This window comes from Podarcis filfolensis (assembly GCF_964270895.1).
Source record: "Podarcis filfolensis genome assembly, chromosome: 4".
Taxonomy (NCBI): domain Eukaryota; kingdom Metazoa; phylum Chordata; class Lepidosauria; order Squamata; family Lacertidae; genus Podarcis; species Podarcis filfolensis.
The window spans coordinates 52,515,893-52,542,906 of NC_139607.1; the positions used below are offsets into that span (position 1 = coordinate 52,515,893).

Below are 27,014 nucleotides of genomic sequence, written 5' to 3' on the forward strand. Positions count from 1 at the left end.
GCAGGAGCCACGCGAGGTGCGGCCTGACTAACATGGATCCACTGTTGGTCACTTTATGATAATATATTTACAGTTTACTCCTTGATAAACAGGAAGCAAGCTGCTTGATGAACTCCAGTTAAGTTGCTCCAGAAAAATGCGGCTTAACTAGCCAGGAAAACTGCTACATGTTTATCCAGGGGCAAATGATTTGGGGATGAACATGACTGCAAAGAACTAAAAACACTTCTAATTGTGAAGAGAAGTGTTTTTTTAAAGGAAGCAGTTCAGTAAAAGCCAAGATGTGACAAACTCTGGCGGTGAGCCTATGCGCACTACTTGTGAGTAGCTGCCATGCACAGGATCTTTCTGACCGTACACCCATATACAGCCCATGTCTTCAGCGCCTGCATGGGCTGGGTGTCGGGAGCACCTTCTTCGACCTTCCAATCACAGGAACGCAGGAACAGCAGCATAGCATTCCCCTGGAAAAGGTCCTGGTGCAGTGGACTCACATTTGCTGTGGTGAGCACCTCAAAAGCAGCAGAGTAACGGAAACAAGACTGTGGAGGTTTTGTTGCATACCTAATTTTATTCCTACTGATTAAACAAAACAAAAGAACATAACAAACATGCACGAGAGAATCAGCTCTCTCATACTGCCATCTAGTCTCTAGACAGATCAAAAAAACAAGGACACAATGCTAGGGATGGAAGTCTGGAAGAGTGGTTTCCGCCCCCTCCTTTCTCAGAGACAGAAAGTAAAACAAACATGATCTGGTGATCTTTGCAATGGGTGGGATGAAGATACGGACACTTTCTGCATCATCCCCAGTGGTTTAGAACAGTGCTTTTCAAACCGAGTTGTGGGGTACTGTGGGTTTCATCAATGCTAAGCTCAGGAATGGTGGCCAAATTTGACTGAAAGACAACTTGCCCAGATGGTTTGGTGTCAGTGGTGACCTATGAAGAAAGAGACAGTCCCAGTGTGGTGCCTCTTTTCAGGCTGATTAAACTTATTCCAGAAGGCAACATAGAACTTCCATATACGCTGCTAAAAAGAACACAGAAGCAGCCCAATGACCCAATGCGTGTGAATTCTAATACACTTCCTAATGGGATAGCCCAAAGGTTGGGGGGGGGAGACCGAATGACTGGGGCATTGCATTTCTCCCAGGGTGGGTAGCCCAGCCCCTTGCACCGTCAACTGCAGGCATGCTGACTCCTTTACAAAGACATTCTGTAGCAGCTACACAGAAATTCCTAATAAGTCCCATCACTTTTATGAGCTGGTGGGTGCCAGACTCCTATAATTCCTGGATCCAGTAAGTGTTGGGATTTAATCAAGGTTTTGAGTGTTAAGCTGGATGCCGGACATCTAATCCCTGTATCCGGCAAGTGTTAAAAGCTAATCAGGCCAGGCTAGCTTCCTAGGAGATTAAAGGAAGGGGCTCTGAGGGAGATGCAAATGGGAGCCCCTCCCTCAACTCACAGATAGTGGGAAGGAATAAAGCCAGAGTAGCAGAGAAATGGTTGAATCCAAAGTTGTGGCTATGGGAGAAGAAAGAGCTTTTGGAAGTGCTGGCACTGTAAATCCCTCTATTGTAGGCTCAGGTTGTATATATTTGTAAATAAACCATTTATCAGAAAAACACCAGTCTCTACTGTGCTTCATTCCCAAAAGGAAACATGGAAACATTGGGGTGGCATGCAACAGTACGTTTGTTTGATTTACAGATGTGGACAATTCAAATTTTAATGTTAGTCATTTCTGTAATGTTTCCATAGCATTGAATGCCTTCAGAAATTGGGTAAAAACTCCCAACTACTGATTTGGTTTTGGTAGCTAGCCATTTTATTCTCTTCTAATAGTTCAGTCCTTTAACTAGTCCACTAAAACTTACTGGGTTCAGATGGATCTGAGTTAGGATATTGGTCATCTACACAACTTCTGAATTCCTTTGCAGTGGAATGGGCAAAAAGTTGTGCACACCTCACCCAGCAACCATACTAAGTCAAAAATGCCGCGTGCCTAAGCTTATTTACTTGCGTTACTTAATGCCCACTCAGCAATATGTTTCCGCTAGTGCCAGAATGACAGTGCATCTTGGTATAAATCACTGGCAGCTTGACATTATGGATGACATAAAAGCTTGGCTGACCTGGATTCCTCCAAATAACTGCTGATGTGTTTCAGCTTACAACAGCGTCATCCCTGCATATAAGATTACCCAAGATACAGAGCAGCAAAGATTGTGCCAAGCTTAAATTTAGATCTTGGAAAGTGAGATTGCAGAAAAACAAAAAAAAAACAAAAGCATTTCAAATTCTCTTAGACATAGAACACACCCATATTGCCCTCTTAATGTTGGTTTGGTGGTTCCAGACAGCAATAAAATTCTCCCCGCACTCCACCACCCCCTTTTTCAGTCTTCCTATTAGACCTACCTACGTTTGTTTTCATCTTTGTTGAATAATATATTCAAGATTTTCTGGATGTAGGTAGAGCTAGCATGCTGGAGATGAAGGGTGGTACCCAACTGAACAGTTCCACTAATGCAGGTGCTTTTGCCTACCAAAGAACATCCTCTCTTTCTCTCTCTTCTCCCTCCATATTGCCTGTCTTGGCCTTCCCCTCACTCCTTAAAGACCTTGAGGAAGGGGTGCCAGGAGAGGAGAAAGAGGGCTGTTGTGAAGGCCAAACTGCTTGCACTAACAAAACTGTTTAGTTGGACACTGCCCTCTACACTCGCTTATTGTAGAGTACTCACATTCGTTCTTTAAAAAGGTGGCAGTGAAGTCCAAAAATTAAGTGTTGTATGAGGAAATACATTAACTGTCTGCCAATTAAATTCATTAGGTGACCACAGTGTCTAGCATTATGGGAGACAGAAAGAAAAAAAATCTATCTACTTTGTCTATGCTATGAATAATTTTGTAAACATCTAATGTCCCTCCTAAGGCATCTTTTCTCCCTGATTGGCTTTTTAAACTGCTGTCATATCACAAGGAGTCTGAACTGATGCTCCTCACCCACAATCCCAAGAATTTACTGAACTATTTACTCGCTAAACCAAGATACCTTTACCAGTTCAGCACCACCAGTTCAAACCCCATCAGTTTAAATGTGTTTTGGGGATACATATACAGTGGTACCTCAGGTTAAGTACTTAATTCGTTCTGGAGGTCCGTTCTTAACCTGAAACTGTTCTTAAACTGAAGCACCACTTTAGCTAATGGGGCCTCCTGCTGCTGCCGCGCTGCCGGAGCACGATTTCTGATCTCATCCTGAAGCAAAGTGCTTAACCTGAAGCACTATTTCTGGGTTAGCAGAGTCTGTAACCTGAAGCGTATGTAACCTGAAGCGTATGTAACCTGAAGCGTATGTAACCCTAGGTACCACTGTAGATAGATTAGATAGATAGATAGATAGATAGATAGATGATAGATAGATGATAGATAGATAGATATAGATAGATAGATAGATAGATAGATAGATAGATAGATAGATAAAAAGATAGATATAGAATTTTTTTTTGCTCCACTGCATATTACCTTCCATTTAATTCAGTGGTGGCTGCAGCCCATTGGGCAGAAGGCAGAGAGACCAACAGTAGGTGGAGCCAGACTCGATGACAGACAGGGTCACCCCCTGAATGATTACGTTCGACAACCCAGGTTTGACTGTACCGTCCACATTTACACTGTTTGCATTTGGTGGAATTGTAATGCCAACTCCTTGATCTCATAAAAGCTCTGTGTGTTTTCGCTATCCACCTGTCCACTTGCTGTTTTCACATGACTATTCCTGATTTCAGTTTGAGCTCTTGATTCTGCTGTTGTTGCAACAATTTGCTTTATACCATAGAATTATGGTCCTTCTGTCAGTAGTGATATGGAATGAAACCTCAGGGTCTGATTCATCATTGATCCACATTTTTGCCCTAAGCCACACCTCAGAATAGTCACCTGTCTTCAAGACATGCATTGAAGATAGGATTCTGGCAATACAATATTGCAGAAAGCAAGTGTAATCTAGTCTGTTTATTGGTTTCTCAAATGAATTGCTCTGTTTTTATGATACTGCCTCTAGCTTTGACTTTCATACCTGCTATATAAAGCAAATGGGTCATTTATGTCAACACACTTAACTGATTTACCCATAAGAATTATTAAATTTTATGAAGTATGAGATAAACCTACATGTGATGAAAAACTAAGTTTCCAGATCTGTTACAAGCACACAGAAGGCTGTACAGAAGGAACTGTTGAATATAACTAACTCGTTGTGTATTTTGCTTCTAATATCTCCCCCCCCCCAACACTTAAGCTTTTATTTTAATAAAGTTAACTGTCAAGGTTAATTGAACAATAGCTAAAAAGGACTGTCATTTTATATAACAAAAATGAATGACACTTCTTGTGACAGGCAACTTGGATGAAGTAAATGACACTTAACATTATGCAATTCTTCTGTGGATATGCAGTCCCCACCCCTAAGATTAAAAGAACATGATTAGTCAAGTTCCAAAGGCAAATTATTACAATTAACAAGTAAGTTATTATAATAATATATTTTGCTGCACCTTGTAATTTCATTCCCACCAGCCCCAGCTTTCATTCCTCAAACCGAATACAATCTAGAGTACCAATAGTTCCATTAGAGGGTTGGTCTATCTTTCAATGTTCTCTGGCATGAATCCCAGGAACATAATGTATAACAGTGCATGATGACCTATGTACACCAGTGCGAATTTGTTTGTTATGGTTTAGGCTGTTTGTATCTTCTGTTTTTGACCACATGTTCTGATTCCTTACTGTATTTACTATTATGAAATAGCTGAATCCCTTGAGGTTTCTCCTTGACAAGGCAAAGGACAATTTGATCAAAAGATGTTGGGACAAAATGGATACTAAGCTGAGGCTCAAGGCAGACGGGGAAAGCGGATTATCTTTGTATCCTCTAATAAGTAGCATTTCAGGACCAGCTATCAGTTCTTTTCACGTTATTTTATTTATATACTGCTCTTCCTCCAAGGAATGTAGAGTATTGTACGTACACATAAACACACTTCGCAACAACCATGTGAGGCAGATTACACTGAGGGAAGGTGACTGACCCAAGGACACTCAGTTGTCGGAGTGTCATTTTGAACCCGAGTCTTCCCAGTCCTAGTCTGCCACTTAATGGTCTAATCCCAGGGCAGTCAATTGTTTCTCTGTTACATTCCAGAGCTGGCATGAAAAATGGTCAGAGCCAGAGTTGAAAATGGGTGGGGTTAGAGCCAAAGGTGGGGGCAACCCCACTTTTCTTGGTGACACCTTCCTATTTATCTCTCTTTCTCACACACCCCTTTTCTTTTCCTTGCAACCAGGAGTGCTAACTTGGCCCCACGACTGTGGGTGCCCAGGGCTGTGGATGCCATGAAGCATACATGGCCCTGGCACTGAAATTTGTGGGTGCCCAGTCCCTTCATGGGGAATTTTGTGGGTGCAAGGCCCCAAGGAGTTGGCGCCTATGCTTGCAACCCACATAAAATTAGGTCAATGGTCACATGAAATTAGACCACAGATTGCCCACTTCTGGTCTCTTCACTAAACCACACTGTGTTTCTTTCTTGTTTGCTTGCTTTTTTCTGATGTAACTAAATCTTATGTGGCAGCTAGTGTAGAATAATGGCTAGGAGTGTTTGCTATGCACCAAAAAAATCCTTGGTTTGAATTTCACTATGATCTGATGAGGTGTCCATAGGACGCTGCAGTTCTTAACTCAAGATTATTTATGAACATGTTCATGAACAAATTTAAGAGCAGGTCCTCACACTAATGTTTGGGGGACTTCAACTTCAACATCCCTCCAGTGGGAGAAACGTTCATTTACTCCTCCTTTCTGCACCCCTTAAACTAGCCTGCTGCTTTGAGGTGTAGTGGAATCTTGAAGTAAGCAGTCTTACTGTCAGTTTACTTCTGGTTTAAAGACGCTGTCAAGGCAAATCTTAAAAAAACTAGTACAGTGGTACCTCAGGTTAAGTACTTAATTCGTTCCGGAGGTCTGTTCTTAACCTGAAACTGTTCTTAACCTGAAGCACCACTTTAGCTAATAGGGCCTCCTGCTGCCGGCGTGCCGCCAGAGCATGGTTTCTGTTCTCATCCTGAAGCAAAGTTCTTAACCCAAGGTACTATTTCTGGGTCAGCGGAGTCTGTAACCTGAAGCGTATGTAACCCAAGGTACCACTGTATGACCATTGATAACTAGGAAACACTGGCCTGTGAGCGCTCCAACTGGAGAAGAGCCTTTACTAAAGGTGTCATGGACTTTGAAGAAGCACGAACTCAGAGCTAAAAGGAGAAACAAGCTAAGAGGAAGACACATTTGACAAACCCTCACCATGCTCAATTCCCACACGGAAACCTACGTCCCCACTGTGGAAGGACATGTGGATCCAGAATTGGCTTCCACAGTCATGTATGGATTCACTGTTAAGACCGGAAGATAATCTTACTTGACTATAAGTGATCGCAGAAGAAGAAGAAGAAGAAGAAGAAGAAGAAGAAGAAGAAGAAGAAGAAGAGGAAGAAGAAGAAGAAAGATACATGAAATGCTTCAGGTAGCAAAATGTATTGAACTGGCCCTTGCCCCAGATAAATTTATCTCTTCTCTTCCTGGTAGTATGTTAATCCTTTTCCCCACATATACTCAGCTCCTTTGTTATAGACGTTCTCCTCCCTCCCTGCATGTACTGAGAATAACTCCAAGGATTAGGGCCCAGGTATCAATAAGTACTTATCTGATTATCATTTCAGTTTTTTCCTCCTCAGGCAAAGATAATATCTGGGCAAAATACCTCTCCCTCCACTCAAGGCAAGTTCTGTGTTATAGGCTACCTTCCTGGGGCTCAGTGGGCACCATAATTCAGCAGCACTGTAAACCACTTCTCCTCAGGAAAATGCTTTGGAAATGCACAGCTGCTGCATTCCTCAGAAGTTTTCCTTTCCCACCTCAGGCATCTGTGACCCCAGGCATATTCATAGTCTTTCATATCTAGGTTGACAAGAGTGTGGAATTCTTTCCCTTTTCTCTCTCTCCACCCTTCTGCTCCCTTTGAAAAAGGGGGGAAAACCTCCACAACACAACCCCCTCCCAGGTTGCAGCTCTCAGCCATGTAATAAATAGCACACAATCCTAGGCTGGGCTACAGTAACACACCGTTTGTGCTGCTTTGGAATTATATTATGCCACATGCTTTGTAAACTGTGCAGAAAAGGAGAACATCACCAATCAGTTTAGTGGCAAGTGAAGTTTATTTGACAAGCATAATAGAGTTTTATATAAAAAACAACAACTGAGCAGGAAGACTCATAGAGCCTAGTCCCGAAAGCGGCAAATCCTTTTAGTACTGTCTAAGCCACTATTGATTCACATTAAATTAAGAAGGTATGTTCACATGTTATTCCAGAGACATTTAACTTGGATTGATGGTGCTGGGCCTGATCCAGAAGTGTTTCAATGCAACAAAACAAGTCAAAACCTTGCTGTTTCAGGGATCAATTGTGTGTTTAGAGGCTATCCCATAAACGCTGGATTCAGAATGATGCAGTTTGCCTTCAGTAAGCCAGTGGCAAGTCTAGGCTGATAGAATTCGCCTCTCTGACTTATCTGCATGCGGAGGATGTTGTGTGCCAAACATGCGGCATTTAACGAACACTTTGAAGGGTGATGTGGTAGATCTTATCCTAAAAGCTTTTTTTTCTAAGATGTGTGAGTTGAGTAAACACATGAGTAATGTCAGGTATAGTTTAGCCCCAAACCCTTTGAATAAAAATCCATCAATGTACACTATACCTTTAAAGCACAGACACAGCACATCACTTTCTCAAATAATTCTAGGCACTGTAGTTTAAGAATTGCTACAAACTGTAACTGTGTGAACTAGCCTGGGGTCCTTTTCCAGTGTGACCATGAACACTGCCTCACCAAACCATAGACGGCCTTTCTACACTAAAGGGGGGAAAAGGAAAATTCACTACCCTCTGCCCGGAATCCACATTCGGCATGAGGGCCAGAGGAAGAGAAAATGTGCTCCAGTGCCTTCTCTTATCCTTCTCTGCTCTTGAACCTGGCCCCTCTTTGTTTTCTGAGTGTGAATTGCTGGAAACAGACTGTCCTTTAACAACTTGAGAGCTTCCTTCAGGAGGGAAGGGGCATTGCATTATCCTTAGGGCTACTATCTGTGATAGTCTGGCCACTCAGTGTCAGAGTTGGTGAGCAGATTACTTATCTAGTACATTGTTGCCCACAGGAATGAATAACATCCATTGAGCTGAATGGGAGAAAGTCAAGGTGCGTGTCAGGGACATCCTTGGGATGGGCAAAACACCCCCATGTAGTTCAGAACATCAAATTCCTTCTAGTTCAGTGACAATGTAAGAATAAAATGCGGAACTGTAAGCCCTGGCGTATTGTTGTATTGTTTACAATGTGCAACAGTGTGAATGAGCATCTGAAAACTGTTCTTATTTTTTGAGATGTTTGCCCAAGGGGAAAAGGGCATATTGTCCTTTAAATAGGACAACATGCACAGTTTCTATGAAATAAAGGCATGATTGTACTTCAATGGCAGGGCAGCTCTTGTCCTGAAAACAACATTAAGAGCTTAGAAGTTCACAGCTAAGGTCAGTGTGACCTAGGGCTAACACGTCAGGAGCATCCAACCTGAGACAAAGGGCTTTTTTTCAGTTGGAACTCACCGGAACTGAGTTCCAGGACCTCTTTGTTGTGTTCTGGCACCTCTGTAGCACTGAGGTGCCGTTCAGAGGTGGAGTGCGGCACGGCGCTTGGGGCTGCATGCAGAGGCGGAGAAAGGGGGTGCAGTGGGGGCGGACCTGCCGGGTGTCTTCTCTGAGGGGGGTGACATTTGGCGTGCAGCACGCCCGCAACTCCCAAGCCTTCCCAGAGCCATCGGGGGGAAGTGGCAGAGCTGTGCTGCTTTGCCAGCTGCATTCCCCCCTTCCCCCTTCATTTTGACAGGGAGGCTTGGGAGTCACGAGTGGGTGGTGTGCCAAATATCCGCCATTGTTGGCTTGCTCCACCCCCGGCTGCAGGGTGCAGGCCACTCCATGCACCCAAGCAGCTATCCCGCATCTGGGAGGGCACCCTCCGTGCCCCGCCCCCTCAGGAGTGCACTGCCCCCCTTGGGAGCACACCCCACCCCCTTGGGAGCGAGCCCGCCCTGGGCAGCACGGGCATATGCTCCACCACTGGCTGCATGGTGGAGGCGGAGAGAGGCACAGCGATTGGGGTAAGGCAGCTGTAGCAGAAGGCAACATTGTAAGCCAGAAGTTTAATTTTTTCCCCTGCGGCAGCGGGGCGAGTGGGAGAAGAATAGAAGTCCTCTCCCTTAAAAAATCTCAACAACTCAGTGGGGGCAGGCCCCCCCCTGAAAAAACTCACCTCTTTTTCTAGAAAAAAAGCCCTGCTGAGCCCTATGGGTGGCTCCCTGGTGATGTCACAGGGACCCTGCTGATGGTATCAAGCATTAACCACAGTCGCTGAGAGCATGTCACTCAAATAAAAAAAGACACAAAGCCTAACAAATGAGCAAACACGGCACTGGCAGAAAATCAAGCTAGAAACCTCCGCTAAAAGGAGTGTTCCCAGGTCCACCTGAAGTTAGGGAGCCTGGGTAGGGGACACATACTCTAGCTGGCTTGCATTGGGCCAGAAGGGCTTAAGTGTCCTCAGGCCAGGCCAGGCGTTACTGCAGGCAGCAGAGGCTGCTCTTTACATGCTCTGCTTGTTCCTACAACTTTACACATTGCGCCAAGCATGCATCTGCACTCAAAGCCCCTTCCCCTTTTGGAGCCCACTCCAGTTCTTTTTCTTTCTCTGCGCTCCCACCACTGAGCCCCAGAGATGATGGTTTATTGGGAGAGGGGGGAGGGCATACCTCCCTGAGAGTCTGTGCAAGAAATTGCAGCCAGCTCTTGCTCGCCTGAAGCTTGCAAGCTGCATCCACAGTCTTCCTAATTTTAAAATATAAATTAAACTTGCATTTGCTCACCTGAAGATTCAAGCCCTCCTCTTGCCTCCAGGCAAACCTGGAGAATGCAGGTCATCCCTAGGGCTTTGGCAACCCTAGTGAGTCCGGCCACAGCAACTGCACATGGTCTTGATAATTGTGAAATTACTGATCAGCCGCGAGCACCTACTGTACCTAGTTGTAAAATATTGCTTGAATCAGGGTCAGAATCCATGGTGCAGTTGGGTAAATTGAGATTCTGAACTTAATGGTCCTGCTGGTGTTTTCCCTCTTCAGATGCTAAATGCAAATTGCTTCACTTACTTTAAAATGCGGTAAGTCAGCCGTACTGTACTTGGGGCGCTGGATTTCTAACCCCCCCCCAACAGCACCGCTAGTCAAAGTAAAAAAAATAGAGGTTCCAAGTTTTTGAACCATTAGCCATAGTTTACCAGCTCCTAAAATTGACATGCTGAGGTAGGCCAAAGTCTAGCATCACCCTCTCCACCCCATTTTAGATGACGCGGCCATTTTGCTAAATGTAGGAAAGATTTTTGAGGCATTACAATTTTAAGATATACAAGTTTGAAGCAACAATTTCCAAGTGACACAAAGGACCTGTTTATTCTGGCATAAATGCAGTCACTGCTTTTGTTCATTGTTCTTCAAGATATCAGATCGTGCATTGTATGTTGCCAGTGCTGGATCTATTCCCAATGTGAAATACCAGGTTGGAACTGCAGACATAATTACAGATGAAGTTAGATAGATTGTAGTTTCCATTCTTATTAGTTCATTGTGGATGAATGAGCCATGACATCAAACTTTCCAGTTTCTACATGTGCTAAGGTCAAACTAGACATGATGCGGGAGGTATGTGACTGGGCCTCCCAGGGTCTTTTTCCAAGACTTAAAAGTAGCTGTTGGGTGGTCCAAACTGGACCAGGGTTGCAGTGCTAGGGGAGGTCTTTAACACTTTCCCTTCATGCAGTTTCCCTAATAAATTGCTTCCAATGGATGGGACTAAAGACTGGTGCAATATAGATACCTGTCCTTTTTAGGCTTCCATGGGAAATAGACTACAGTAGCTTCAGAGGCAGCATCACTGAAGCTGAGGAAATGGCATGGAGAGAAAGTGTTAATCCCTTTCCCATTTTCAAGTAGTCTGTCAAATGTAGCCCCTGCCCTCATTGTGCATTATTTGTGCTAGTTTAAGGCATGGTATTTTTAGGGTGTGGTTTCTAATTTTAAGCCTTTCTGGTAAATGTATCAGGTGTGGCTTTGTTGTGCTGACTCTGAAATAATCCATTCTTTTGGCAGTGATTTGGATTACTCCTTATTTTGATAGCTAGATAGAGATATTTGTATATGATATCGTATATACTACTGTATATGCAGACATAGACTTGCACCAGCTGTGGAATGGTAGGACATTCACAGTTACTCTTACAGCACAGTGCTCAACTCACTTTACTGGCCAAGGGAGCCGACGTTTGTCTGCAGACAGTTTTGCCGGGTCATGTGGCCAGAATGACTATGCCACTTCTGGCAAAACCAGAGCAGCGCACGGAAATGCTGTTTACCTTCCCGCCAGAGCGGTACCTATTTATCTACTTGCACTTTGATGTGCTTTCAAACTGCTAGGTTGGCAGGAGCTGGGACTGAGCAAAGGGAGCTCCCCCTGTCACAGGGATTCAAACTGCCGACCTTCCGATCAGCAAGCCCAAGAGGCTCAGTGGTTTAGACCACAGCACCACCCGCGACCCCAATAGGACTGTTAGGCTCTGTCTATTCATGCATCTGCTCAAGCGAATTCTCAGTGCTGATTTTCAGATATGCAAATTCAATAGACATGGAACAAGATGTTGAATGGTTGGCGTCCTTGTCTTCTGAAAAGATTGAGAATAAGCTTGTTTTCCTCACTAACCACATTACCACAAGCGCCGCAGTCAAAAGGCCTTCACTGGTTTTTTGCATCAATCACTAAGTGTGTCACATTTTAAAATATAGGTAGCTTTGCTGAAGCCTCAATGTATGGAAAAATATCGCACCATTCATATATACACTCAGGACTGAGGTGAGTTTTGAACCTGGGACTTCAACAGCTCATTCTCTTAGCCATTACACAACACTGTAGCATGTGGCTTGACAGTCAAACACACCTAACCAGGATAACTTGAACCGAAAAACAAACAAAACCCACACACCTCCATCTGAAAGAGCCCTAAAAAAAAAAAAAATCTGAACATTCAGGCTGCATATACACTATACCTTTAAAGCACATTCTTTCCCCTAAAGAATTCTGGGCCTGTAGTTTACTCCTCACAGGGTTACAATTCTCAGTAACCCTTAACAAACTACAGTTCCCAGAATCCTTTTAGGGGAAGAAATACCCTTTGAATGTGCTTTACGGGTATAGTGCATATGCTGTCTCATATGGTTTTAAATTTTCTTCCTGGAACAACTGAAGCCCAGGTCAAATGACTCAAGTTCTACTAACTCAGCATGAGTAAATCCGGGAAGCCATTTACAGTGCTCACCTGGTTTCACTGCTTCTTGGCCAATTGTTATGAGACTGTCATTGTCACATAAATGATGCACCCAGAGAAGCCCTATGTAAACAGTTTTCTAGTTTTTCCGAGAAGAGTATGCACCCTTAGTCCAATAGTCTACAAATTTTCCTCTTGATGTCTCTGTGTTCAGAGAGAAATGTGTGTCTGTGGTTTCTGTAAGGATTTTGGGAAAATTCAGTTCAGTTCATGTTTACAGGTAAACCTACCTAACCTGCACTTTCTGAAACCATCTGTGAACCGAAACACAGCCAAGCATCCAAATTTGCCCTTCTCTGAATTTTGCAATGCAGTTATCTAGCCAAGTAATGTGTACAAAAATGCATGTACCGGGATAAAGTCTGCATAAAAATGCATACAGTCGTACCTTGGAAGCCAAATGCCTTGGCACTCATACATTTTGGCTCCCAAGTGCCACTAACCCTGAAGTGAGTGTTCCAGTTTGCAAACGTTCTTTGGGAGCCATACGTCCGGCACGGCTTCTGCAGCTTCCAATTTCATGCAGGAAGCTCCTGCAGCTAATCGGAAGCTGTGCCTTGGTTGCTGAATGTTTTGGAAGTCAAATGGACTTCCAGAACGAATTTTATTCGACTTCCAAGGTATGACTGTATATTGGTGAAAATAACATTGCACTGAATGCATTGCATTCAGAAACATTGCTTTGCAAAAATGTGCACATTAGGCAACATTGCACACAAGCATACATATATCAGGAGAAATGTGCTGATGAATTTTCATGAGGACTTTTTAAAAAACAACAACACACAAACAGATGTGGAAATTTGGAGAACTGAACTGAAAATTGGAAAAAATACTGAGAGAACTTAAAATGGTCAGCTTTGCCCACATCTAGGTTTCAGTTGCCAACATAGTCACTCTTCTTCCAGGGAAGGCAGCTCAAAACTGAGAATTCTGGTCCATCCTACAGAGATATTTCCTCAGAGCAGATTTGTCACCATAGATGAACCAAGTTGCTGTAGAAGAGGAACGACTCCACAAGAAGAGCTGCTGTGGTTCCTAAACAGTTCATGCACTTCAATTCATAAAGGAAGACAATCAATTCTTTATCAAGTAAGACTTCTTCTCCATCATTGCTCTCAGACCCTCAGCGAGTCTGCTTTTAACAGTGTTGTAACTGTTGTCAAGTTACAGGGAACCAGGCAGAGGGCCTTCTCGGTAGTGGCGCCTTCCCTCAAAGAGAACAACAACTACCAGACTTTCAGAAGACATCTGAAGGCAGCCCTGTTTAGGGAAGCTTTTAATATTTGATGTATTATAGTATTTTAATATTTTTTGGAAGCCGCCCAGAGTGGCTGGGGAAGCCCAGCCAGATGGGTGGGGTATAAATCATAAATTGTTGTTGTTGTTGTTGTCATTCTTATTCACCCCCTTCACCCCAAGGTCAGAGGGCAGGTTACACAAATTAAAACACAATATTAGAAACATTTTAAAACAATTTACATTCACAGCGATTGCTGTTTGCCTTTGCTGATCTTAACTGGGATATTTTTAATCTTAAATTCAACGTATTTTATATGTGCTTTATATAAATTGCTCCTATGATAATTGTTTTTAAATGTATTTATGCTAGTTTGGTTACATTGCAATGCACCATTACATTACATTACAGCCCATTCCCCTGGAAAAGTACAGGAGAAATATAAAATAAATAAATGGATGAGGCAGAAAAATGTAGAGCAAATGAAGACTAGTGAATCTTACTTTATTTTCATTTATTTATTGGTGAGATTGCTTCACCAGTAACTGTCCAGTTCCTTACCATCACCACCAGTCTTCCAGCTTGTGAGTTTTATCAGACTTATCAGTACTTCTCTGCCACAACCGTGCCTAATTTGGGCAACTGCTCTGGGACTCAGGGACAGCACACATAGGAAATGTGTAGCTTGTCAGGGAGACACCATTTACACAATTCAATTCAGAAATTATCTGAGGGAGAGAGGTTTTATTTGGAAGTCATACTCATTGAACTTGTGTGAAAAGTTTTTTTAGCCATAAACACATTAATCATCATGGGATATTTTAATGTCAGGCTGCAAATTAGGCTCCGCCTCCAGTTCCCAATAACAGTGAGCTGGCCAGTCGCATGTGGTTATCTAGTCACATGCACCAACAAACACCTGAATTTAATGCATACGCTTGAGGCAGATACAAAACTTTGCCTTTGCACGCCCAATTTGGAAGAACTGGTTCTCTCTCTGTGTGTCCCCCACCTCACATATGCCCTAAGCCACATAGTGTTTAATCACTCAAGAGTGAACTAATACAGATATATTTATACTTTGTGTGATTTCAGTGCTCATGAAAACTGCACCAGTGCATTTCCTGTGCCATGAATCACCAGCCTGCCGTTTTCCTACACTACAGATCTCCAGTCAAAATAATCCCTTTACTCATCCCAAGTAAGTGGACACAGCCCAGTCACGGGTGGCAAACATTTATTTTTCCTTGTAATGAAAGGAAGTGAGTAGTTCTACCTGCATCCACCTGCTTGAATGTAGAAGCAGTTTCTGGAAACTGTTTTCTCTTTAATAAAAGTCACCTAATATGAGCACGTTTTTTTTTAACAGGAAATTGTTTCTATAAAAGGGCTAGTTTGCTTTTTGCTGAACTGGATTTAACATGATAACAAAGGAGTCACTTTATTTGCTGTGCTTAGACTCATTTGAGGGAAACCTTTCTGTTACATGCAAATGCATATATTTAAAAGCCAACAGCTAGTTCTTGTGGTAAAAAACAGTTGTTGTTTTTTTGTTAAATATTTTTTATTAATTTCCAACTACTAAAATCCAATAACAGCCACATTATCAGTATCAAATTACCATTCATATCCAAATATATATCAATTATAAAGCCAATTATTCAATTTGTGTGACTTCCCATGTGTTGGGTTTTGGGGTGCAAAGTTCTTACTTCTTCCTGCTTCCGAAATCTTGATTAATCCAATTACATTCAGTCCTGATCCTAGTCCTTTATCTACAGACTTCCATTCTTTCTTTTTCTTTTTTCTTTTTGTAAAAAGCAGTTGAGGAATGAACAGGGGATCAGCTTGTAGAAAAGGGGGTTCTTTAACCATTATCCCTCATTGTTTCTCATTTTCTGCTGCAAACCTTTTCCCTATTTATTTCCCCACTCTTGTTGGGTTCCTGAGGAGCATTCACCCTAAATAGACACAATCTCTTTCCTTGTTCCTTGTAAGAAGGCAAATGTGATTACAGGAAAGGAGAAAGGTTTAAGAGTCAGTGTGCAAGTTCATTGCGGGTGCTTATAACAACGCCCCAAGAGTACGAGAAAAGCAGCTTTGGAGAGGACAATCTTCAGCTGATGAACAGCAATTGAGATGGGATTGCTTAATTTTTCCCATACAGTCTTTTCCCAACTCCAGGGGATAAATTGATGAGGTACAATGTGGAACTGGTGAGTAAATGTGGATGAACCCCAAATCACCTCTGAAGCTGTTCTCCCTGCTAGAGGTCCATATATTTGTTAACCCTTTTATGTTTACTTTATTCTTTGCTCAAAATCCATACCGACACACATCATACACACAGTTGCTTGTTCTAAAAAAAGGTTTGAAGTTTTCCAGTTAGAACAGGGGCAGGAAACCTTTGGCCCTTTGGAGCCTGAACATACCTGTCAACTTACAGATTTGAAAATAAGGGACCAGCAGCCTCGAAAATAAGGGATCAGCAGCCAAAATAAGGGATTTCCCGGGCACAGGTATGTTCAACTTCTGAGCCCCTCTGAGCCAAAGGCAGAAAGCCCAGCCAGCAGCCAAACGAAGCCTCATCAATAAGGGACAGCAGCGGGACATGGCACTGGGATAAGGGACTGTCCCGCCAAATAAGGGACGCTTGACAGCTATGAGCCTGAATAGCTCAGTTAGTTAGACTATGGTGCTGATGATGCCAGGGTCACAGGTTCGATCCCCCTTTGGATGTTGTTGGACTGCAGCCCCCATCAGCCTTCACTTCAGGCCATGCTGCCATGTGCAGGTGGGCAATGCAGTTCAGTAGCACATGGAGGACCAAGGCACTAGAAGATGAAGACAAAAGCTATTAAAATATAAAGGGGAGCTGAGAAAGGAGGGGGAAAGATGGAGGCATGGCCTTTATAAAGGGAGAAAGAAAAGGCTTATCTTGGTCCAAGATAAGTGTGTACTAGATAGAACAGTACGCTGGAGGCAAAGAGCTTTCCCATGGCCTTGCATTAAAATTTCAAGCACTCAAAGGTCTTTGCAATCCTTGTTTCTTTCTCCATTTTAGATCCTTAATGTTGCCATTTTACAGATGGACAACTGCAGGCTGAGTGATAAGGACATGTCCAAACTTCACTGGCTTCAGCTCTGGCACATTTGCCCATTTACATTTGTTCCCATTACTCCATGCAGTGAAAGAAAGCAGCTTCACTTTGCAAGTACAACAGTGCTGGTGGTGTGGGCAAAGGAAAAGGTGAGCTGTTTTAATCTGGCTTGACCTTTGTGTAATTTCATTGAAGAGTTCTTTGTACAGAATTGCTTAGTGTTGCATGTGCAGCAGACTCACCCTAGCACATGGCACACTTCCTTTCTTGTTTTGTTTGCCTGGAATCCTTTCTCCACCTGGAAATCTGTGTCTCTGTGTCACCTTCCTCTTCATGGAACTGCATTACCACCTGTTTATAAGCTCCTCCCCTGTGCACTCATAGTATGAGTTTGGCCACTCGTACCCAGACGACAGGTCCCTCCCAGCAAACACGGTGTGATGGTGTGGATTCCCAACACCCAGACCTCAGGCTTCTTCACAGCCATGCTCAGAGAGAGAGCCTGATTCACAGCATCCAGGTAGCAGGCTCCCTCCTTCACACAGCTTGGTGAGTTTGCATGTTTTCCTGTTTGCTTGCCAGCCTTTTTGTTCCTCCAGATAGGCTGCCGCCCTTGCTTAAAATCATCTTCTTGTTCAGACACATACATCTTTCCTTTCTGTGCTTCTGCATCTTGGGCAAAAGGTGGCACCTGCTCTGCTGTGTCCTTTTTTCCCCTCAGGCAGTTTTATATTGTGAAACAAAATTCCCATGTGAAGCGGGAAGAGTGGGAAGAACCCTTGTTTCAAAGAACCTTACTACTTGAAACAAGAAGTGGATTACAAATAAATAAATACATTTATATTTACCTTTACATATCATTTCCATAGACTGCTTGACACTTTACAATTTGAGTACTGAATTTCAGCTCAGTGTACCTGTAGGCATAAAGGTAACATTGCCAGGAATTTTTGTTTTGTTTTGTTGTAGCTGGGGTGCTCTGTCTGGGAACTGGAATGATAACAGGCAAACATTTTTGATCAGTATAATAACTCCCCTCTCAATATTCCTATATACCCATTTGGAAACAAGTGTGAGTTTAAAAAATGGAATTGTTTGGTATGAAAATATTAAAGTTTAGTTTTTTCTTTACTCTCTCACTGCCCCCCTCCAAAAATCCAGCTTTAGAAATAGGTGTGGCACTTCTGTGTTATCATTGTGTTACTTGGGACACAGATCCGAAGGCGCCCATAACTTGTATACTGAAGATTGGGGGGGTAGGGAGTTGGAGACACAAGGGAGTTTGTTTGTGCCCTCAGGTTGTTGGAAAGCTGTTCAGCACCCCCTAAAAGTTCAATGTAGTTAATTTCCAGGAAACTGGACCATCTTCACATAAGCAGATAAAATAACAACGGAGTTCATAATGTTACAATTATCAAGCTTTACAAGGGAGTGGTTACAATGGCAGCATGCAATGGACACTGTTAGATGTGGTAATAGCACGTATTTTTAATGAGATGCTAGTGGAAATTAAGTTGATGTTCCATGGGCTCCCTTGGGACTGAGCAAATCCCATTCACTCTCTATGGTCTTCTAGTTACAGAAGTCTGTTACATTCTCTCCTTGTCCTGTAAAGAGCAGGTACACACAGCTGAAAACATTCACAATTTACGTGTGGCTTAAACAAAGTAGCAAGTAACAAACAGTATTTATGAAGAGTTATGATCAGTTTTATGTAAAACTGATACCAAGAGTATGATGTGATCCTGGGGCTTGAACACAAAGGTACTCAGGTGAGCATATGGCACCTGCAATGTTGTTGAACTCAGTAAAAACAAAAACCAATTTTCCACACTATGCACCCAGTCCAACCCTAACATGACAAACACACATCCCAAGGAATGTGGGGTGCCTAATATTTAGAGTAGCAGAAGTTGGGAATGGAAGCTGACAAATTAGAATGTGTAACAGCATGGCCATTTCAAAAGAACTGCTGCCACAAACCTTCACCCCCCCTCCCAACAGTGGCATAGCTAGCTGCTCCAGCACCCGGAGCGGCAGGGGTGGGGCAATACGCGCACGGGGGTGGCGCGGCGAGCTGCCCATGGAGTCTGCCTGGTGGATGTAAGCCCCACACTGCCATTTTGGGCAGGAGAGACCAGGAGTCCCAGGAGAGACACGTGGCTTGGGCGCACTGCAGGCCAGGCCCCGCGGTAAGTGCCACCCCCACCCCCCCGCAGCGTCCATTCCACTTCCAAAGTGTTCGAAAACCAAAGCGCAGCTACTGATTGGCTGCAGGAAGCTCCTGCAGCCAATCGGAAGCTGCAGAAGCTTCTGGGTTTTGATCGTTCTTTTGGGAGCCAAAACGTTTGAGAACTAGGCTGTTTGAAAACCAAGGCACGACCATATTCTTAACAAGATAAGTTTTCAATTGTTTCCTAAAAGCAAAAATGCTAGGTCCTTGTCTGAGTTCAACTGGAAGCTGATTTCATAGAGCTGGAGCTACAATACTAAAGATCCAGTTTCTTTTTGATATCAGCCATACCTTCAGGCTATACAGAACACTTAGCAATTCCCCATAAAAGGGATGAAATTGTGACTCGGAGGTCTCTGGGGCAAGGCTCCAATTGGCTAATTAGATCAGCTCTCTTTAAAATGTGGACCAAATACATTTCTCCTCCCGTGAACTGGCTATCACTGGCCTATACTATTTCAGTGTATTGAGAATGTCCTTAGCCTGCAGCCATACATCTGGAATAAGCCCCACCCTCTCTAATCTGGGAATGCTGCTAACAAGAGTGCCTAGACATACAGTACCTACTTACTGGAGTCAATTTGTGTGTTTTCTGCTTGGAGTGAGTTCAGATGCCATCTAACTTTCCAAGTGATGAATATATTCCAAACTCAGTGCTGATTTCCTCTTTCCCCTTCACAATAGAGATATGGAAACACATTCCACATCCATCCCTTAACATTTAAATCAGGAAATTGTATGTGACAGAGTTACTCTGTGTTTCCATAACCATAAGCACATTAAGACCTGCTGTCAGCTAGCTCATAGCTTTCCCCACAATAAAGCCACATTGAATTACAAACAGTACCTGCTTTCAAAATTTAGGACATGTTTTGTTGGCGAACATGTAGTTTTCTTAAAAAATAATAATTCTGAAACTATACTAAAGCATGCCACTGTCAGTGGTTTGATACCCCAGCATTGTATAAATGAATGATTGGACTCATTAGTTGAAAAAGATTCATCACATAACTTGTAAAAAAAGGTAAAGGACCCCTGGACAGCTAAGTCCAGTCAAAGGCAACTATGAGGTTGCGGCGCTCATCTTGCTTTCAGGCCGAGGGAGCTGGCATTTGTCCACAGACAGCTTTCCGGGTCATGTGGCCAGCATGACTAAACTGCTTCTGGTGCAACTTGTATTATATCCCTTTTAAGCTAAATCAGAGCAACATGGGAAATTGGTTTATACCAAGCCATTTTTAATAAACAGCTTAGAGGCAGGGCCGGCCCTACCATTTTTATTTTTTTTTTATAATATTTTTATTTTTTCCATATAAACACAACATACATAAACATACAAAGACAAAAACAGAACAAAAAACATGTATCATTTCATATCCTAATTTCTTATACCTTTCTTCCCCGACTTCCTCATGCCTCCCTTTTCTGTATTCCAAATTCTTATCGATTACTCAGCAAATCTTCCCTTATTTTAATTTAGATTTAAACTAATCTTCCTTATTCTCCTTGTCTTAACCATTGCTAATAGTAACCATTTACTTTCCAGTCCAACATCATTCTAACTTTCATTAACTTTGTAATATTTCTTTAAATAGTCCTTGAATTTTTTCCATTCTTCTTGCGCTGCTTCTCTTCCCTGGTTTCGGATTTTGCTCGTCATTTCTGCCAAACCCATGTAGTCTATCACCTTCATCTGCCTAGGGCCGGCCCTACCATTAGGCCGAGTGCGACAGCTGCCTCAGGCAGTAGTTGCCAGACCATTCCCCCTCTGAAGAGGCTGGTCCTTTAGAGGAAATCTGGCACTGCCGCAACAACCCCAACCTGCCCATAACCAGCCCTCTTTTCCTAGCTTCTTACTTACAAGCAGTCAGAGGGTGGCCATACTTGTGGTGGGCTCTGGCTTCATCTTCTACTGTTGGGCTCCCTGTCTTCTACCAGTCTCCATGGTTCTTCCTGAGTCCCCTAAGCTAGACTGCTATGCACTTCAAAACCTAGCCTATGGTGAAGGATGCTGCCCCTTTGCTAGTGTTGAAGTAAAGTTCAATTGGCAGTCATGTCAGAATCTGGGGGCGCCATCTTGGATTTTGCCTCAAACATCAAAACAGCTTGGGCCAGCCCTCCTTAGAGGTTTTATTAGAAATAAATAGAAATAAGTCACACCACTGGGCCACCTAGATCAGTAGTGGCACCAACCGGCAGCAGCTCTCCAAAGTTTTAGGCAAGAGTCTTTATCATTCATATCTGAGACTTTCTGCACACAAATCTTGTGCTTTACCACTTAGCAATGGATCCACCCAGACATGCCTCCCCTCCAAAAACCAACCTGTCAGAACAATTTCTCTTCAAAAAAAAATTGACTTATTTCTTAATGCTCATATAATAAAGAGACATTGTGAAAGGGATTTCACAATTGCAACAGGGTGAGATTTCATTCTTAAAGCTACAATAACTTGAATCAGCACTCTTTCCACGTGACGGAGATTTCCCAGTGTAAAGGTCACTATATGGAACATTCTGTTATATGCAGTTCCATTATTGCCATTTTATAGTTTCAAATATGCAGCCATGTAGGCTGCAGTTTGAATCAGAAGAGTAGCATGAAGGGAGATGAGCTTCTTAACCCTTTGCCCTGGAAATTTCTGCCAAAGATTACCCCAAAATGCATCCCCCCCCCCGATAAGGGGAAATGGGCCAGTTTTCAGCAGGAAAACAGCAACGTGGCTGAGAAGGCCCTCTCTCTGTGCCAATTTTTGTCTTAAAACTGCAGCCACAGCGCTTGCCTTGTTTAAGAAGAGATAAAAGCATAGCCCCGTGTGGAATATTTTCTTCTAGTATCTGTCAAGATAAGGGGGCCAGAAGCTGGACCCTCTCCCAAGAAAACCCACACCAAAAATAGAAAACATACAAAACTTTGTTTGGGCTGATTACACACAAACTAAAATAAAACATCAACTAGGGTTAGGGCTTTGGAGCAAGATGCAAGACACACAGGCACAAAACTGTTACTCAGCTGATCCCCACCCCATGGAGGGGGCCGGAAGGTTTCATCATAGATCACCCTGTGACTTCTTGTCCGGTGTTGATCTCCTGACCTACAGGTGAAACTCAAGAGGCCAGCTACGTGCCAAAAGCATGAGCAGAGAGCTAAGAAGAGTTGCTCTCAAGATAAGACCAAGGCCACAATGATCTCCAGCTTCCTTAACCAGTTAAGCACCAAACTTTGACAATATCCATAGTAAAAAATGGCAATGCCCCTCTGAAGAGGAAAGAAAGTGTACTGCAACCACAATTTAATGAAGGTTATCTGTCCTGTAGGGGGTCTCTCTGTTGTGTTCCTTGGCAGTTTAATCTATTGATTTGTGGAGCAGGCAGTGCCTTATATGTGCTACCTCTCATTATTAACAACAGCACCCAAATCCCATCCTCTTTCTTCTGTGCACACACAGAGATTGTCAAAGGCTTGAGACCACATAATACATGGCATAGTGCCATAGATTACGAGGCTTGACTAAATGCTCATGGACTCAGAATTGAAATTCTAAGGTTCCACTGACTGTATAAGTGCTCGACTCCCTGGGCCAAAGTTAGCTAGCTCCTTGTGACATCAGAGCACCTAAGCCAGTGACATTCAGAAGGGCCCCTGCTACAAAGAGGCTATTGTGACATCAAGAAATTGCATCATGAAAGGTGGGCAAGCAGAAATGACAGAGGTAGAGGAAGAAAATACAAAAGGAGGGATGGGGACAAGTTAATGCCAGTTAATGATGGGGACAAGTTAATGCCAGTCAGGAGAGAGATCTTGGGTATTTCCAGACAGGAGCTCTATATTGCAAATTGGTCATACAGATCCAGTTTTTCTCTGTGTGTGACTGACACATTCATTTCCTCAGATTAAGGGTCCTCCCCCAAGCCATGGATGTTCATTGCTATTCCATCGCTTGCCATCCACACCAGTGGGCAGAGCTCAGTGGAATGTATTTAAGCTGTGTTGTTTAGCTCCTCCCCTAAGTCACACCTCTCCTGCCCTGCACAAAGTTCTTTTTTTCCACTCTTGGCATGCATTAGTAATTCCGTATCTGTGCATGTGTGCCTTTAAAAAAATCACTGGAAGTGCGCAAGACTTAGCTGTCATGTTTCATAGTAGGCAAAATGGATGCTTGTGTTTTATTGGGGGTGGAACAATATCCATGTCAATGTGGCTTTTAATTTTAATTTAATATTGAGGTCAAATAACTGCAGCAGCAAGCAGTACCAAAATTATATTAAAGAGGTCTTCTGCAAGACCACCATAATAAAATGTTTTTTTAAAAAGTCCTATATGCATATTGCAATTACGATCTCTGGGATAATTCCCCACATTTGCTGTGTGGAAATCTTGAGAGAATAGCTCCTCTGAACTGGGTTGTTAGAATTCAGATGTGCCTTCAGCATGCAGAATCAATGGAAAGCTTCAAGTTATTATTAATTTATTAATTTATTTATTATTTATACCCTGCCCATCTGGCTGGGTTTCCCCAGTTGTCACAAAGCAGAAGAGGCAGAATTTTAGGCTGGTTGGAGAGGATCATTGGATCTGTTATGTTGAGCAGAGTACATACTGAGAGAGAGAAAAGCCGTATATGTTGAGGGCTTTATTTTTCTTCCACTAAAAAGGGAATATTGGAAGTAATAGCTTTAGCCATCATTATACAAGGAGTGCATTTTGGTGCATTTTAGTGCAAATGGCATTTCATTCGGTAAAGGTAAGTATTTCATCTGGTCTTTGGTTCATGGGATTTCATTACGAAAAAGCCTCTGAGAACTGGCCCCTGATTTCTCATTCAAAATACAGTATAATGACATCTCTTTTTTACCAATAGAAAGTCAGTTTATATACTATTTATATATAATTATTTCCATATTTTGTTTTTAACATGTTTCCCCTCCCAATTTTCTTCTTCTTCTAGAAATCAGAATTTAAGGAAGGAGTTCTTTGCAGGACAATGGCACTGGTGTCCAACAACACAGCGTTAAACTACCTCCTTTCAAAACTGCTAGAAGACTATGAAAGCAAACCCAGCCACCAGACAGCTGCACCAGTCGTTGCAACAAATGACCATCTGGAAGTCATCTACATACTCCTATTGCTTGGCTTCTTTGGCTTCTTCACATTCGGAATAATGATGAGCTACATCCGCTCCAAAAAGCTTGAACATTCAAATGACCCGTACAATGTGTACATTGCCACAGACATTTGGCGGAAGAAGGACAAGGCCAGCTTGAAAGCCAAGGTGATGGAAAATTATAAATCAAGCTTCGTCTTGGAAAACCAGCATGCTGTAGAACAGCCCACCAGTCACATTCCTGAAGTGAACCCTTCCTAGCAAACGGGCAGCTAATCTTACAGGCATCATACTGAATTTTCCAAAACTGTGAAAGTAAGCAGTTTGTGGCCTATATTTACCCCTTTTAAGAAGAAAAGTACACCCCCTGCCTCTTCAGGGCTGAATTTAGGTTTGATAAGGCCCTAAGCTACTGAAGGTAATGGGGCCTTTTGTATGTCCAGCTGTCCTTTGTCAACAACAAATTGTCACTGTTTTTTGTGTTGAATACATGCTATATGGTAATTTATGGACCTAATAGCTATCTAAAGCCATTTGCACATAACAAACATCATAGGAGCCTACACAACACAAAACACTGTAGCTGTATGTAGGTTTTATTTTATTTGTTTTTTATCTTATATTTTGGAAATGTACATCCAGTTTTCTTCCCTTTAAATTTTTGGGGGCCCCCCAAGAGAGTGGGGCCCTAAGCTATAGCTTGTTTAGCTTATATGTAAATCCGGACGGCCTCTGTTCAACCCCCTTAGCATAATCAGAAAAGTGCATCTGCAGCATTTAGAAATCCAGCGCATTTTGGAAGACTATTGTACTGGCAGGTGCTGCTTCCCAGCTTGGGAATCAAGCTGCTGAAGAAGATATATGCTGACTATGATCTACTTCCACCATAAGGAAGGAATTCCACAAGGAATTTGGGCAAAAAAGAAGTAAATTAAGCCTCATTCCACAAACATATTCTTAACACCAACAGGAAAATTTAACTACAGACCAGAAATGTTGTTTTGATTTCACATGGGGTTAGGTATTTCCTTCCAACCTACTGTAAACAAGTTACTGGTCCTTATGGGATGGAAGATGACAAGTCAGTTTAATGTAATGCTAGCCACATTATTTCCTTGTGTGCAACAAGGCACCCCAAACTGGCTGGCTTTTAGCCACTTCATACTGATGACTTGGGGAAGGTGTTTACTTTGGTGCAGCAATTAGAAATACCTGCGAGTGACTGCGCAACTTCAAAGAAGGCAGCCGGGTTTGGAGGGGGGACACACGAAGATACACTGCTAATGCTAGGGTGATTCTGGATAAAATGCATCAATAGGTGGCACCCTAGAGCAAATGAACCTACATACAAGTATTCTGGAAGCCAATGGCTCGACAGAGCATTTCTTTTCCATTCTTGAAGCTCTATTGTTTCCTTGCTTTTGTTTTTGAAAGCTCTTTACCATAAAGCCTTGTCTCTCTACATTTAACCGTTGCTTCTTGAAACTTTATTTCCCCCTGCTAACTTCTTTAGTATTGGTACTCCCCTCGGTTAATTCTATCTGCATATGTGTGACATATGTTTAATTCTGGTACTTTCTTTTCATTCCTTAAAGAAATCATTCTGCATCCTAGTTCTAAAGTTGTGTCTCTCAAAATGCAATGTATTTTAGAACCTAGACATTATTGTGTTAAATCAGCTAGATAAATTACATAGTTCACATCCATTCAAATCAGTGAGAAATTTGCTGTGAAAATCCATAGGATGCAAATTGCAGAAAAAGACCTATTACAGATCAGTAGTTTTCCCCCCCAACAGTGGCGTAGCGTGGGGGGTGCAGGGGGGGCCGGCCGCACCGGGCGCAACATCTGGGGGTTAGGGTTAGGGGGCGCAAATCCACGGGTTAGGGGGCGCAAATTACTTGCCTTGCCCCGGGTGCTGACAACCCACGCTACGCCACTGCCCCCCAAATATACGACGCTGATTCCCATTATTAATTTACACAGCTGCTCTTCTCAAATAATGTGTTTTCTCTTCAGTATTAATTATTTCCATTGAATGTGCCTGTAATTTCTGGTTATTATATAACTTTTGTATTATTTTAAACCAACAATTTCCTTTATTTTTAAAAAGGAAGATTGTACCTACAATTCCTCTATAGAGGAACACCTCACTGTGGGGAGGGGCGGTTAATGTTGTGGTATGATGCTATATTATTAGGGTTGCAAGTGACCTGAAAAAATGGCCTAGACTGTTGTGCTTTTTGCCAGAATATGATTTGCATAAATCAACAGGTAAACCTTACCTGATATGGAGGTAAATATGATCACCTTCCAATGACTACAGATTAAAAATGCTATAAAAGGCACAACTGCTAAAAATGGCACCTCTGTTTGCCATAAGTTTAGAGTGTTTTCCATGCAATTGTAATTCTTCTTTATTAATGTGTAAATTTTCTTTATAAAATTTAATAAAGTGTTAATAGCACATATGTATCACATGTGTATCTTGATAATATTCCACATCATGGCAAAGCCATTCTGATTATCTAAAACTAAAGATTTTAGTGAACAAAATGCCTAGTTTTTGTTTTGTTATAAATCTATGGTTCAGACATCTGATTTATTGCTTGTCCATTCAAAACATATTGTTTGTGCAATTAGTTTGCCAAAGAAATAGTATGCTTTTAGGTATTTGCTCCTTACTTGTACATGGCACGTAATGCAGCCACTGTGGGGAAGGCTAGGATAAGAGGCCTTTTCTTTTACAAAAAATCAGTTTAAAATTATCAACATTGATCATACTTTGAGT

General features: G+C 42.5%; 2 protein-coding genes across 2 annotated transcripts in view; one reads left to right on the top strand and one right to left on the bottom strand.

The window, feature by feature from the left end:
* CLIC6 (chloride intracellular channel 6) overlaps positions 1-27,014 on the bottom strand; it is a 136,703-nt gene that overhangs the window by 73,649 nt on the left and 36,040 nt on the right. The gene's annotated exons all lie outside the window — the stretch shown is intronic.
* On the top strand, positions 12,446-24,538 carry KCNE1 (potassium voltage-gated channel subfamily E regulatory subunit 1). Its single transcript, XM_083608888.1, has 4 exons — positions 12,446-13,639; positions 14,883-14,988; positions 16,977-17,037; positions 24,068-24,538. Coding segments are annotated over exons 1-4 (585 nt in total). The 5' UTR covers positions 12,446-13,638; the 3' UTR covers positions 24,485-24,538.

Coding starts and splice junctions, on each gene's coding strand:
- KCNE1 (XM_083608888.1), top strand. Junction 14,989..16,976: donor AATCCCTTTACTCATCCCAA/GTAAGTGGACAC, acceptor TACTCCATGCAG/TGAAAGAAAGCAGCTTCACT. Junction 17,038..24,067: donor TGGTGTGGGCAAAGGAAAAG/GTGAGCTGTTTT, acceptor TTCTTCTTCTAG/AAATCAGAATTTAAGGAAGG.